The 16,649-nt window shown below is 35.0% G+C and overlaps 1 protein-coding gene across 4 annotated transcripts in view; it reads left to right on the top strand.

Annotated features, from left to right (window-relative positions):
- Positions 1-16,649, top strand: part of LUZP2 (leucine zipper protein 2) — a 422,350-nt gene that overhangs the window by 339,737 nt on the left and 65,964 nt on the right. For all 4 annotated transcript variants that reach the window (XM_031459867.2, XM_031459865.2, XM_031459866.2 and 1 more), the window contains exon 7: positions 1,618-1,680. In XM_031459867.2, coding sequence (XP_031315727.2) covers positions 1,618-1,680 — 63 coding nt within the window. The remainder of the gene's footprint in view (positions 1-1,617; positions 1,681-16,649) is intronic.

The following is a 16,649-nucleotide window of genomic DNA, read 5'->3' as shown; positions in this document are numbered from 1 at the left end:
ACTCCATTTAAAGTTACTGCAAAACAATGGCTATATATTTCCCCGTGTTGTACAATATATCCTTGCTGCTTACTTATTTTACACATAGTTGTTTGTATCTCTTAATCCCATACACTTAACTGTCCCTCACCTCTTTCCCCTCCCTGTTAGTAACAACTAGTTTGTTTTCTATGTCTGAATGTTTCAGTTTTTGTCTATGTTTCAGTTTTTTTATTTAGATTTATTTGTTTTATTTTTTAGATTCCATATATAAGTAATAACAGAGTATTTGTCTTTCTCTGTCTGACTTATTTCACTAAGCATAATACCCTCTAGTTCCATCCACCTTCTTGCAAATGGCAGAATTTCATTATTTCTTATGGCTGAGTAATATTTTACTATATTATATATGACATCTTTTTTTATCAATTCTGTTGATGGACACTTAGTGTTCTTCCATATCTTTGCTATTGAAGTAATGCTGGTATGAACATTGGGGTGCATGCTTTTTTTTTGCATTAGTAGTATAATACTTTTGTTTCAGACTTACTTTTTTTTTTTTAATGCCTAACAGTTTTTTTAGTATTCCATTTCATGGATGTACCACAATTTGCTTACTATTCACCAGTTAATGGACATCTGGATTATTTCCAGCTTCTGATTATTATGAATAATGATACTATAAACATTTATGTATATGTTATAATTTCTCCTAGGTAAATACCTAGAAAGAATTGATGTATAATATATCTTTGTAAGAAAGTACCAACTGTTTCCCAAAATGACTATACCATTTTGCATTCCCACTCAACTATTTTTTCAACTATCATTTTTCATGTGACTATAAATCTATTTGTATGTGTTCTTTTTATCCTGTTGAAGAATCAGAACGTATCATCTCAGATTTAGAAAGACAAATAGCTGGGGTCCTTATGTTAGAGTGTTTGAAATTGGGTGTGCTCTGGAAAGATGGGAATGCTTGGTCAGCATCTGGGGCTCACCAGAACATATTCCAAATGGTAGACAAACATGTCTGCTGGGAGAGATTCCTTTGCTATGAACACTTTCATGTTTGTAATAGTCCTCTTAAAAAGTGCTTTCCTTTGAAGGGCAAACACTCTTCACCTCAACATCTTAGCATTCTAGCTACTTCTCTCACCTTCTGTCACATTTGCTTGCTATCTTCCCTTTGTACGTATCTCAAATCTAAATAGTTGTCATTTTAAACTTATGTATATTTCACCTCAAAAAGTTATGTAATTGTATATAAGCAGTGAAAACTGAGGTATATACATATGCATAGACATACTTAGCATTTAAAATTGAATTGTTGGATATGCCTGGGTGACTCAGATTCTTTGTGTGTTTGTTGGGAGGGAGGCGAGAGGAGGCTTCAAATACTACCTTTTAAACAATATGCCTCCTTTAAACAGGTTTTGGTTGTCTCTTCTTGCCTAGAATAGCTGGAAGTCTGACTCCCAAAGCAGAGATTAAGCTTTTCTGTTTCACTTCCAAATAATTGAGGTCTTTTTTGTTTGGCAGCAAAATTCATTCTTGTGCAGTTTAAAAGAATTTTAATTTTCAGGTTTGAGAGTATAAATGAAATTAAGTCACTAATCCCTGTTTTTGTTCTTACAGTCAAAGAAAATCCAAGCCCAGCTGAAGGAGCTTCGTTATGGGAAGAAGGATTTATTATTTAAGGTGAGCATCTTTCTCCCTTCCTGTTCTAACTGGCTAGCTCAATACCTAAATTATCTAAAATATAATTTAGCTTACATTTAATTTCCAGATTTTCACAAGAATTAGAGTTGTATTTGACTGGATTGAAGGTGCTTTCATTTTATTCCCTACTTAATTAATGAAGATGAATACAGATATGATTTCCTGGGTACCTTCTTAATCAAAGGCAGGCATCATTCCAAAGTGTTTAAAGTCCCTTTGTAACCTTCAGTTAGTTTAATTCAACATTGAGAAATATTGTCCTTTAGAATATTTATATTAAGGAGAACACATATTGAGCAAGTTTCCACAGATGAGGTCCACTGGAGACCTACGTTCTTACATAAATCTTTTTATGATAGTCTTTATATTTAATCATGGTTGATTGATTTTGGTTATTGAACTTTCCTTTATGAGACTAACAAGTCAAGTCCTATATACAGGTAAGAGACCTATCACAAACTATGGTTGTGGTTGAATGACTAAGGGCCTCCCAAATATGTACGCTTGCTAACCCGTGGAACCTGTGAAGTTTATAGTTTATGGCAAAGGAGACTTTGTGGGTGTGATTAAGTTAAGGACCCTGAGATAGAAAGATTATCCCAAGTTATCTGAGTGGATCCTAAGTGTAATTACACATGTTTTTTGTAAGAGTGAGACAAGAAGGCCTAAAGAAGAAGGAGACTGTGTGACCACAGAAGTAGAGGAGAAAAGACAACGTAAAGGGTTTTCCCCCTGTAGTCTCCAGAAAAAACACAGCCCTGCCAATACTTTGATTTTGTATCATAAAATTGATTTCTTACATTGACTTTGTGCCATAAAATTTATTTCTTACTTCTGACTTTCAGAACTGTAAGAGAATAAATTATAGTTTTAAGCCACTTAGTAGGTGGTAGTTTGTTATTGTAGCAAGAAGAAACTAATAGATACTCTTTGTTGTCTCCATTGAGTGGCAGAGATAGAGGCAGGTGGCTTTGATGGTGCTTGTGGTACATCTGCATTCCCAAAGTAGCAGAGTGATAGAGTATTAGCCTCTTAGTGGTAGGAATAATAATTTGTTTTATGAGTAAGTGCAGATTACTTCCTGTGTAATATCTATTTTTAAGTGTTTTTATTACAATTATCATCCCAATCTATGGATATCAGGTTTAAATTAAAGATAATCCTTCACTTTATTTAATGGTTGGAAAATCCTTTCATTTTTTTTTTTTTCCAGTGAAAACAGTGAGAAATGACTTCTCACTCTTCTTTGATATGTTTACTTTTGTTTTAGTGTCGTGGGAAGCTGTTCCTATTATGTAAACCTGTATTTATTAAATTCTCATTCCATACAAGTCGTGAATCTGGGCACATCTTGCCATTTAGTTTTTCATAAATATGCTTCCTGCCATTCCTTTGACCTCACTTATAACAAGATATTCCCCAGGACGCTAAGAACACTGTGAATTAATTCTCATTAATGCTTACTGACTGTCAGTACTCTGCTTATCATATGTGACAAATAAATATGATAAAAGTATACAGTCCCAGGCACTTGCCTGTCTACCTTTAATCTTTCATACTGAGACTCTTGAGCTTGGACTATCAACTTTTATATTCAACTTAGCCTTAGCTTTTTGCAGTCATCAACAACAAATAATTGAAATTGGGGGGAAAAAGTGTTTCTGTGTGATATGGTTGCATTTGCAATGAAACGTATACTTCCTCTGAATTAGTTTAATTTAATAAGATCAGGAATATAATAAACCAGTGCCAAGCTTCCTAAAGCTGGTAAGTTTTAGGTATTAGGCTGGGAGATTTATGCAAAAATACATGATCATATGAGGCTTTCTAAATTTTTTTAATTTCATCTCTCAAATTGAAGAGTTATAGAAAGAAAAATTGGGAGAAAAGAACGAGGAGATCCAATAATTTTCAATGATTTACTTCTTTGTAATATGACAGTTGTTAAATATAGATTACTAATTTATCAACTTTCAGAAATTATCAAATCATAATTTGTTGAAAATCTGTATTTCTTGAAAAAATGAGACATTATTTCTAAGCCTTGTTATTTATTTCACTTTGAGAGGAGCACTTATATATGAAATCAAGTGTGTTGTGTATGAATAGGCTATGAATTTGCATAAATTAGGATGCTGTAAGCATATGCTTTCCGCAAAACACTGTTTAACAGCTAGATTTTTACTAACTCAAATAACAAGAGGTCTAGAGGCATGACAATTTTAGTAGCTAAATTAAATTATTCATTAGCTAAATAATGTCAGCAAGGACCCAGAGTTTTTTTTATTTGTATTTTATACTTTTTCATATCATGACCCTCAGTTTACTGATTTGTTCTAAGCTTTAATTCCTCACTGTACCAGTATAGTGTCTAAAGATCTATATGACTGTGTATAAAGTTGAAGAGAGAATGTTTCAAGGAGAGATGCTTGTCCTTGAGCATCATCATTTTTGTAAAGGAAGAACTTTTTTTGGAGGTTCCACCAAGATATGATAGAAGAATATTTTTTTAAGAAATCTCCCCAAACTTGAGCATGTATCCATGCAAAAGCAAGACTTTAGTGTTTTCAGCTTCTACTATGAAAGATCGCTTCTTTTAGAAGTAAAGTAAAGGAAAACTAATTTTTAGTAGGGAGGCAACCAACAATTTCTGCTATAATATATTCATCTGCTCATCTTGATGGCAGCAAACTCATTTTATTTGCTTACTTTTATGTCGACAGTGCACATTTTAGGTCTTATATAAACATACGTTAAATAAATAAATGGATAAATACATACACACATACATAAATAGATGCGTTAGGGCAGTAGGTAGTAGAAACCAGCAATGCCTGTAACTCTAAAGGGTTTGTGATCACAGGAATCTATCGATGCACCTATTACAATAAGTCTGTGAAATCTCTTTGGTAATAACTTGCTGAATCTTAAATAAGTAATACAATATTTTATTTCCCTGAGAGTAATTCCCTGAGAATTGGTTCAATTTTGAGGTTGATGGTTTTTAGTAAAGATAATCTTCGAAGGAGCAATGCCTGCTGCTGAAGCACATGAATTTTATCTGAAAAATAATGGCATGTGCTGACAGTTGCAAGACATGCTGATAAATTCAGGGTTCAAATTAATATTTGAGAGCTGGCTTTTGATTGGGGAAGGCTGCCAGCAGCGGTAAACATTCTCTACTAAAGAAAGAAGTGAGGCCCTGAGGACTGTTATTTGCCCAGGACCTGAGTTACTTTTTATCCTCCTCGATTCAGTCTGGAGTTGATATTCTCTAGCATACTTACTCTCCATTTTGCTGCTCTATTTTACTTTTACATATACTTATTCTTTTAATTTCAAAAGTATTATTTTCTCATTATAGAAAATTTTCAAATCATGTCTTAAAGTATAAAGCCAAAAAAAAAAAAAAAAAGACTTAAAATCTCATCACTTGGAACACACCCAATATTTTGAAATATTTCATATTTCTGTTTAGTTCTTTTTATACTAGCCATAATCTGCTTTGTGATTAACATATATGTTAATATAGGTTATATATTATATATATTCTGCTTTTTTACATAATTTCAAAATATAAAAGTATCCTTTAATTATCCTTTCTTCATAAAAAATTTAAATACATTTCTATGATTTGTGTGCCAAAAATGACTTTTTTCCTTATATGTGTGTGTATTATGATTTTAATTTATACTTTGATGAAAAATATGTTCTTATTTTAAACTGAGGTATAGTTTTTATTGAACGTGTAACTAAATATAAAGTAATTCACTAAAATTATTTTTAAAATTTAGTATTATTGATATCTAATACACATTAGTTTTGGAGTTTGGATTTTTTTAACTTAAATGATGAATAGTTGAGAAATACAATAATATATATTTAAAGTATACAATAAGATAATTTGATATGCATATATATTGTAGAATGATTACCAAGATCAGAATAATTAACACATCCATCATCTCACATAGTTAACTCTTTATTTGTGTATGTGTAATGAGAATGATTTAGATCTACTCTCAGCAACTTAGAATGATACAATACCCCTTTATAACTATAGTCACCATACTATACATTTGATCTTCAGAACTTTTTCTTCTTATAAGTGCAAATTTGCATACTTTGACATCCATTTCCCCTTTTCCCTCTTCTCTGCACCTGGCAACCACCATTCAATTTTTTGTTTCTATAAAATCAGCTTTTTTTTTTTTTTAATTCCACGTATAAGTGGCATCACACAGTATTTTCTTTCTCTGTCTTATCTCACTTAGCCTAATGCCCTCCAAGCCCATCCATGTTGTCACAAGTGGCCTGGCTTCAGTAGGGAAAGACTTCCCCCCTGAATGTGGCTGTGAGGTGGTCTTATGTTCCCAGGGGAGCACAGCAGTGTAGTCTCATGCGGCTCCATCAGCCGAGCTCAATGTTAGCACAGACTGCAGCAGCATGGACCCTGGGGTGACAGAGTGCAGCAATGGCTTGGGCCCTGGGGGCAAAGTGCAGTAGCAGCACAATCTGGGGTTGATAGGACAAAGTCTCAACTTTGGCAGTCACAGAAGAACAGCAACTTATCCCTGGTGGTCCATTAAAGCTGTGTGTTGGACTGAGAAGGTGGGGCTCAGACCAGCAGAAGAATAGTCCTGGCACTAACAGATCAGAGCCATGACCTGGGACCAGTGGTGGGGCTCAGAGCATCAGCCAGGTGGTCCCCAGAAATGATACGTAAGAGCTGGGAACCAGGAAGAAGGGTAGAGCCCAGGGAAGTGGCAGCTCTGGTCTTACATATCACAACATACTGACGTATCTCAATCCCAAAGAATGGCGACTGGAGCCTTTTAGGGCATGGCCCACTGCAACAATAGCTCCAGCCCTGGGGGAGAGACTCAGCAGCAGGGACTCTGGGAAGCTCCATTAGCTGGGACCTGTACTGGTGGAGACCATCGGAAGCCACAGTGGTGAGACTTGCAGGGATTCTCTGCTCTCCTTTTCCCTGTGGGGTGAAGTTCCTCTATGGGGACTCTGCCTGACACGGAGCTACTGAAGACTGGGCGATGGAGTAAGGAGGGTAAAATGCTTCCTACACTTTTCTATATGGCCATCATCAGTTTTTGAGTTCTGCCATGTTTTTGCTCCTTCTTCATTATAGTCCACAGCTTTTCCTGAGATATTTTCATGAGTTTATAGTTTATTTATTTATTTATTTATTTTTTTGGTGGGAGGCAGAGAAATGTTGGGACCTCCTAGCCATTCATCTTGCTGAGGTCAACTCCCTTAATAAAATTATACCAGTTGACTATCCCATCAGTGTAGTTAAGAAAAAAATTGCTGTGTTTAAGTAAGACTTCTTTAGTACTGAGTATTCTCATTAAAGAAACAAGAATAAATGAGTAGGTAAGTAAGTATATTAGTCTGTTCAGGCTAACATAACAAAATAGAATGAATGGACTGGGTGGCTTAAACAACAAAAATTTATTTTCTCACAGTCTGCAGGCTGGAAGGTCTGAGATCAAGTCTGGCAGAATTTAATTTCTGGTGAGAGCCCTTTTCTTGGTTTGCAGCAATCACCTTTCCACTGTGTCCTCACTTGGAGGAGACCTAGCGAGCTCTCTGATGTCTCGTCTTCCAAAGACCTTAATCCTACAAATATCAGGGTTCCACCCCTAAAACCTCATTTAACCTTAATTACCTTCCTATAGGCCCCATCTTCAAGTATAGTCATATTGTGGGTTAGCTTTTCAAGTGTACTAGTCTGGTGGGGAGACACAATTCAGTCCATTGCAGTAATTAACTAAATAATACGTGCAATAAAGCCACACAAACTTTGTTGTTTGAGAGATTGTAAAATGAAAATTACTGTTTTGATTTGCCATAAAATGATTACTGGGTAGCTTGAACATTTATTTTTAAATGTGAGCCATTTAATTTCATTTACTTAACATTTTTTGTTGTTGTCTTGGTCATTTCAAAACAATTTCTACAATGGTCTCCAGTCACCAAAAGTTGAATTTATCAACTTTCCTATTGAGGTAGGAATAAGGGACAGTTTTGAGTTTTGATACCAGATTCTTAAAAGGAGACACTGCTGTAATTATTTGGAAGTTATCTCTGAAATCACTTCTATGTTCCATAGGCTAAGGATTAGATACAGTCTGGGTGGGACGTCTTTTTAACATATATTTTGTCCATGACAAGTTTCCTAAACTAACTTTCCCTATATGAAGACTTACATATTTATGCCTTTGCTGAAGGTTCTGTTCACCATGTCATATTGCTAATATTTGGTCTCTTTAAATCATAAGCATAATGTCAATCTTCATTTAATAGTATTTATAGTATGTATACATTTATAGAAAATAACACATGACATGTTGATAGTAAATATATTCAAAGTATATGTTTCCTTTAAAATTATATTGCTCCCATTGAGATGTGTAATCTTTTTTTTTTTAATGTTGATTTATTTATTTATTTATTTTTAATGGAGGTACTGGGGATTGAACCCAGGACCTCATGCATGCTAAACATGCTCTTTACCACTGAGCTATATACCCTTCCCCCTAAATGTGTGCTCTTGACTCTGTAGAATTAGAAAATCTCTAGTAATACTAACAACTGGTATATATTGAGCACTAATCATGAACTTGTAAGATATTATGCATTGTCTCATTTATCCCTCAAAATAACTTAGGTATGTATGATGTATTGAGGTATAGGATCTGTGTGTGTGTGTATATATGTAAGTATATACACACGTACTGTAATGTGTGCATGTGTGTTAATGTGTGTGTATAAAATGAGTCCTAAAAAGTTAGTGGTCCGAGGCCATCAATATAGTAGACATAGTATATGACTGAGAAAGGACTTAGATCTGTCATATATGTTCATACTCACAGTCAGTGTCTAATTTTCTTCCTTGTCTTTTTTTACCCTGTCTTTATCTTTCTTTTTCTTACTTCCTGTGGTCTCCCTGGTGACCAGCTCTCTCTTCATTATTTGTCTGCTTCTTCACTCTCTAAATTCCTGACCATCTTCCTAGTACTTACTAGTTGTAGCACAGGTAGAATATTCCATCTTTCTTTGTCCTCTAGTTCTTACAAACCTCTTTGGCAATGTCTTGACCTTCAGATGGTCACACTTTTTTGGTCCTAGTATCTGTCTCTTTCCCCACATTCCAATCTTCTGAGACATTCTTTTTGGATGCATTCCAGGGGTTTCATGAAAAGACCATGACATACTAGATCTCCACTGAGGGAGAGATGCTGGTTTTGTGACTATTTCTGTTATTTATTGAATAAAAGCAACTTAATACCCTGTGTCATTCAGTGTTTGAAATACAATAGTGAATTAACTAAATTACTGCCTACATGGAGTTTATAGTCTAGCGATAAAAATAATGCCTTAATTATTTTTAGCTTTTTATACTTTACCTAGTGCCGTGATGTACATTATTTCATTTGATCCTCACTACAATCTCTATGAGACAGAAAGGAGAAGTTGTAGGATCCATTTTACCATGAGGGTATTGAGGCCTTGAGAAGTTTGATAATTACTCAAGGCCACCAAAATATTTATTTTCAAAGTTAATTTATTAGCAGATTGAAATCATAACTATTTTATTTATTTTAAATTGAAGTGACTTATTAGAGTTTCTTGGCTCAGTATTTTTGACGGAATTTATAGTTATTCCTTTGATAACAATTACCATAGTACATGTATACCATGGTATCAAGATTCTGACAATTATCCTGGCATATTTGGTGACAGAACAGATGCACTCATTCCTTCTGAAACTCAGACATCAGAATGGCATGTGTTCTTACTGCTACTTTCTCTAGAAACCAGATGCGTTCAACTGGTGTCTGTTTCTGAAAACAGGGACACTGCCACATGAATTCCCCCAAGTATGGATACCAACAAGTGTCAGATTATTTTCTGATGATTTGAGTCTTCTATAAGGGAATTCTGTGAAGCAGTTGCCCCTGAATTTTTAAACCCTTGTGTAATTTAACATAATTTTTGTGCATCTGTCTCTCATCAATTTACATTTATCTCATCCACATATTAAACCATTTTTAATAAGCAAAAGCATTTTCAGTGCCACTCATTTGTTATGTGTCAGTTTATCGCCAGTTAAATGAGTTTTGGCCCTAAAAATGCAGGCACCTTGCAGAAGAGGTTAGAGGGTTTACTGATTTCATTTTCTTACGTGATTTAACAAAGTTTAATTTTCAAAACACATTCATTTGTGCCTCAAAATAATTCTGTGAGTCAGTCAGGGCAGGTAATGTTGTCACCTTATCATGTATCAGAAAAACAAGTCCTAGAGAAGGTTAAAAACTTGTGTGAAATCATAGAACTAGTAAGTGGCAGTTTTATTCTAATGTAAGTCTTTTGACTCCACTACATCACATTTTTCACGGTTATATTTCTACTTTGTATCTTAGGGGAATTTATAGATTATACTTTTCAGAAACATTACCTAATGTACTCGAAGATTGAAAAAGGCAAACATGCATAGCTGGAAATAAATAAAACTTGGTGACATAAAAAATAATATCTGTTGTTAGCTAGTATCCAATGCATTTGCTTAAAAACATAAGCATTTTCTATACAAAATTAAGATATTTTCAGTTTACAATTAGCAATTGTTTGGAACAGAAGTCTCTTGTTATCTACCCTACAAGTTTTTAAAACTACAGCATAGAAGTACCTTCTGTGGTAAGAAATTTAATTGACCTTGTCCAAATTAACCCAACTTTTCAGGCTTCCTCCTCCCATTTTTCAAAGCTCAAAAACCAACTCGCCTCACCCATTTTCTTATTATTGGTGATATTTACAGGTTGTTAAAAGACACAGGTATCTCTTATCATAAGTCATAGCAAATTTAAACTTATTAAACATTAATTCTTCTCCAGAACTGTATTCCAAATACTGAAATCACTAACAGTACAGGACTTTTTAAGCAACCAAGCTCAGAGCTGTAAAGGGACTTATCTATGACTGACTACACAACTTCAGTCTAAGCTTCCTGATCTCATGTTCATTCCTTTGTCCAAAATTGTTGACTGAGCACACATTATCTGTTAGGCACTAAGCAAAGTGGTTTTCCTTCCATTTGACCCTTCGTACTTTAGCAAGGGATTTGAAGTCAATGGATGAATTTCAGAAAGATGTTGATGCCTCATAATTTTTCCATAATTTTTATAGGTTTGCATATGGCATTTTTCTTGGAGAGGAGCTTGTATAATTTATCAGATTTTCGAATGTTCTGTACATATCCAAAATTTTCACAATTTGAGAACCATTGCTCTACAAATTGGCCCTCACCTTCTATCATTCTAAGTACTTTCAGACAATGGTAAGCAGAGCTTTCTCTGGCTGTTATGAGAATGCTATGCTTGTTCCAAGTTTCTGTCTTTTTCTTTCTTACTCTTTTCACTTACTAGAAAACTGAGGTATATTAGAAAACTGTCAGGCTGATGATTATGTTAGAAATTATTTTCAGAAAATCTTCATAACTTCAAATAATGTTTTTAAAAATTTTATCTTCTTAACCAAATTTTATCATTAATTCAAGATTTGGGGGGAAAAAGAAAGTTGTGACCTATCACACAAGAAAATAAAACATGTTAAGTAGTTTAAGCCAGGTATTGTAAATACATTTAAAAAAGTGAGTACCTTTGTGTGTTCCCATCCCACGCCCTGTGACTGCCCATTCTATACCTTGCTAATGGGTCGTGGTACTCTTTTCCACTGAGCTTGAAATCTAGTCTTGAAGTCATTCTCATTCTAAGAGTTGAATGCTCCTAAGTTAGTACCTATTTGCCATCCCTGAAGAGTGCTAAATATTTTGCCTATACAGTCTTCTGTCTACAGAGCTACTCTGCAGTAATTGCTCACCATTGTTTTACCTTTGTAGCAAATGATAACTGTTACATATTTGCAAAGATTTTGTAGAGAAATGACCTGAAGGCTAAGGAATGTTAAGGAATAAGGATGCATAAGTGAGAATCTTTGTGCAGAAAATCAGATTGAAGCCAATTAAGTTTAGACCAGCCCTAGAACATTTCTCCATGGGGCGGAGAGGCTGAGATGAGCCTTGAATTGTCGAACTTTCCTACCTATTCTTTTCCTATCCATCATATTGCATGTGTGTCTTGGCTTAGCAAGCTGTCCTCCCTCTGAGAAGGGCCCACAGTCTTTATAAGGTTCAACTGACTTCACACAGGTCCTTGCTTGCAGCATATCTAGAGCAGTGGGGCCATCGTGAGACCTTTGGGGAAAATCACTCTTTGTGGGACTTGCCTGGAATACTGCTATTTCTGTTCTAGGCATAACAGCCACCGATTGATGCACTGATTTCTTTTGATCCTAAATGACTCTTTTTTTTAGTGCATTAAAATAGTCATTTTTTGGGTTTTTTTTTTTCCAGTGAGAGACATCTGTTTCTTCTGAGCACACTGAAAGTTTGACACATGTTGTTGATCAGAAGTTGTCTTAGGTTCTGAAATTATAGAGTAGAAATTATGGCCTTCTGTAGAGTCAAATTTGGGCACCAGAAGTATCACTCAGGGACATGTGTCATCGTCAGATAGCTTCTCATCTCTAATTACAATATGAAACAATTAACGTAGCATCTCTGTTTTAAACATAATTCTTTATCTTGAATATAAAAGAAAAAGCAACAGAGAAAACACAGCAGATTCACTCATTATAATTTTTTTTAAATGCCTTATTTCCTCTATCTTTTATCTTGATGGCGATGCCAACTGTGATTTCAGAAAACAACAGCAAGTTACTGTCCTTGCTTGAGTGCTGCTTCTTTTGGTAACACATTTTGATGTTCTCTTTTGTCATGGCAGGAGACGTTTCAGAAGCATATTTGTGAATCTACTTGACTTATTTCATTTCATTGCTGTTAACTCAGTAACTAGGATGTTTGTTAACCATGTAATAAAACAGAAGCCAATTATTTCCGAAGGTAATTGCATGGAAAGCTGCTGCAACAGATCCAATATAGAGGAACTTTAAAAAGGAGAGTTCTCCACTAATTTCATAGTTTATGAAAAGCAATGTCCAGCTTATGAAGGCAAGAGCAGAACCCCTAAGTACTTCTCACCAGGAATCTTTCCCCAGGGCAACACTGCCACTTCAATCATTGTCCCTGATATATCTCTGCAGAAAGATTTCTTCTTGCCTAACATTGTCATTTGGACTTAACGAACCCCCTTTGAGAAACAAGTCAGATCAACTTGTTACATAAGTTGTCAACAACACAGATGCTTCACATTAAAAGGGTCCTAGAACACCTTCGATGCTAGTGTCTTGCACAAAATTGGCTAATCTCCCTGACAGCATTGCCTCTGAGTGTAAATGTTCAGTGATTAAGGTTCATAACATTCCAAAGTAGGTTTTTTCCCTTCTTAAAAAATTCTGATTGTTGAAGAACCCCTTCTGATCCTTGGTTATAGTTGATTATTTTTATGTACACCTATCTGATTCCCACAGAGATGCCAAACTCATTCTATAAAGTAATGGGCTTTTCCCCACAGGCTTTTTTGGTTCCTTCTTTATTCTTCATCTCTATTTGCCTTTTCTATTCTATATGCCCACACAGCGCTTAGACTCCTTCAAAAGGAGAATTGAACCACGTGATGTAATTGCTTTTCAGTCCCGGGAATATTTGGGGTATCTTAGCCAAGGGTAGAACTCGGTTTACTGCTAATGCTGAAATACACTGGGAAGGCAAAGTGGGGTGTATTATTTGAGTAGGCAATGAAAATCATTTCAGTGGTTTTCAGTGAATTCATGCTACTTAGCCAGAAACCAAAATTTACAGTCACCAGCACACATTTTTCACTGTTTTTCCCAATTACATAATCTCTTTTTTAATTGAGGTATAATTGCCAAATGACATTATATTAGTTTCAGGTGTACAACATAATGATTTGATACTTGTATATATTGAACAATGATCACCAAGTCTAGTTAACATCCATCACCATACATAGTTACAATTTTGTATGTGTATAAGATCTTTTAAGATCTACTCTCAACAACTGTCAAATATGCAATACAGTATAACTATAATCACCATGCTGTGCATTACATCCCCATGACTTATTTATTTTATAATTGAGGGTTTGTACCATTTGTCCTCCTTTACCTATTTCATCTACCTTTCACCCCCTGCCTCTGGCAACCCCCAATAATCTTTTGTCGAAGTCACAACTAGCGTATCCTCTCATCCTGTCCTCTAAAAATAGAAGGATGAAAATTCCCCAACTCTGAGATAATCCATATGGAATATATTATATGATGTGCAGAAACTCTGTGATCACACTTTGGGTAAAATCTTTTTGCTTAAGCAGCACTTCTTGGAGCAAGTCAGATAGAACATGGAGCACAATTAAGAAGCACTTACTGTGGGGGCTGACGGTACTTTGCATGCTGCAAGAGATAGAGAAAAGCGCTTCTAACAAAGACTATTTTACAAATTTCACTGATCTGTATATGAAAAGTCTTACTTATATCAACCCTAAGCTTCATCTACTGAATGTTTTGTCTATTTCTTTTTCCTTAGCAAGTGTAGCTTGATGTGGCAAAAAGAATGTGTGTTTGCAGTCAGGGGATCTGGGTTCTTAATTATCTCTTTCCCTTACCTGGAAACAGATTAAATAATCACTTAGCTTTGTTGGGTATCAATTTCTTGTTAGCAAACTATGGATAAGATAAATACACACACTTCAAAGTTATTTAACAGGGTCAAATGAGATTATATATTCAAATGAATTCTACAAAATATTTTGTATACATTCCATTATCAGTGAATTTTTGTTTGTTTTAGTTTTTCCAGAGGGAAGTGTATTCTCAAGATATTACTAGGTCACTTTTTCAGACTAAACAACTGTTCTTCTTAATCTCATTCAAGAAAGGTGTCACATCTTTTCAACTCAGACCTTCATACTTTTCAGTCTCTAGGATGTATAAAACTGTATTCCAGACCCTTTTTTTCTCCTTTAAAATAGAGTTGCCTTGGAAACCAGGGGAAAAGTTCATTTCCTTCATTCTAGGCAAATGCATTCTTTTTATTTATAAACAAAGGCAATATGATCTTCAGAACATTCTAGAGAGAAAACAGCTCATGTTGTTTAGTATTTATATAGCAATCAAGGACTAAAGGCGTAATAGCTTCTCAGAAATGAAATTATTGTCATATCTACTTATTTTTTTTTCAAATACAGTTTTTACATGAGTCTCTTTATTAAAGAAATGGATATGGAGACCAAGAACTCGATGCAGTTTCTTAACATAATTGCAGCTGACCATTGTCTGGGGTCAGACATGAAAGATTACATTCTCTTTTCCAATTGCCTTTAACGTATTGTTTGCAGGAATAATAAATGGAAGTTATCTCCAATCTAATCTAGTCAGTTGTGTAAGAAGCCTTTGCTATAATAATTTGGTTCCATGCTTTGTGTCATCTTGGAAAAATTTGATATGCTGATATACTAATAATTTATCCATTAAAATCTATAAAGTCTTCTAAAATAATAGTATTGAAATTAGCCCTCCGGATTTTCTTTTAGTTTCTTAAGTTGAGCAGAAACCATGCTAACTCAGTATTACAACATCCCCCCTTCCTTCATGTGTTAAATTTGTTTTTACTTTAGATGCATGGTGGATAATAGTGATCCCATATATAATATCTGCACTCATTTGAACCCTTTTAATTGCATGCTGCTTGAATTTTAATGTTATCTTAGTCTGTAAGAGTTTGGTAGCCATCAAGCACAGTCTTATAGACTGCCTATTCAGTTACAGCTATTTTAATAATAATAACTAGCTTTACTGAATGTGGATTGTCTGTTGGTGTTTCATAAATTTTAGAATGTAAAGGGATCACTTGGACATCCTGTTAAAAGGATATTCTGATTCAGTAGGTCTGGAATAGGACTTGAGATTCTGCATTTCGAACAAGACCCTAGGCAGCGCTGACTGTAATGGTCTAAAAGCCACACTTTAAATAACAAGGCCTTAGGGCATTTAATTAAGGCCCTAGGGCATTTAATTAAGCTGATGTGAAAGGGTTTTGCTTTTCTTTTTCTTAATTTAAAAATTCTATAGACCTTGATGTTATAGAAAGAACAGGCATTTGAAATCAGGTGATCTGAGTTCCCTCTCAGACTTTTCACTTAACTTGCTAGTGTTTCTTTTGTATATGGACCTCTGAAAGAGAGTATTTGCATTTGTTATTTAACGTCTACCCATCCCCCCAACCCTTTTTGCAGTCATCACAGTTGACATTTTGTAGCAGGCATAGGGACAGCAAAGTTGGATGGCAAGTTACCTAGCACTTAGTAAGGGAGACAGGCTAGTTTACAATTAATTATAATATATAAGTATTGTATAAGTATTTTAACTACCACTCTTGGCAGAGGGCTCAATGAGGAAGGGTCTAAGATGAATAGACAAATTACTACATTAGGACCAGCTTCATGGAAGAGTGACATTGGGTTAGATCTTGAAGGCATTGCACCAAAGCCTATGCTTGATAGGTACTCAATGAATATTTGTGGAAATGAAGGAAAGAAGGAAGGAAGGAAGAAGGGAAGGAGGGAAAGAGTCAAGGAGTAAGTGAGGAATGCTGCCTTTATTGAGAAAGCATTCTAACCAAAGGTAAGGTGATTTGGACATTACTATTTAATAAATTGTCATCGAAACTTGCTGAAATGTATGGTACATGTGGAAAGAGGCAAGAGGAGATTGGGAAGACAAGATGGTGCCAAAGCATGAGGGACCTTGATGGTGAAGTCAACAGTTCTTAAAGAAAAAAGTCAATAATTTTACAAATAGTGCTTGTGTTCGTTGGCGGGATAAAGGTTCACGCTAGTGCTGGCTTGAATTTGGAAATCAGTTTTTCTCTCTGGTTGGTTCTTCTCCTCCCA

The sequence above is a fragment of the Camelus dromedarius genome, chromosome 12, assembly GCF_036321535.1.
Source record: "Camelus dromedarius isolate mCamDro1 chromosome 12, mCamDro1.pat, whole genome shotgun sequence".
Lineage (NCBI taxonomy): Eukaryota > Metazoa > Chordata > Mammalia > Artiodactyla > Camelidae > Camelus > Camelus dromedarius.
This window is presented reverse-complemented; position numbering and strand designations above follow the sequence as displayed.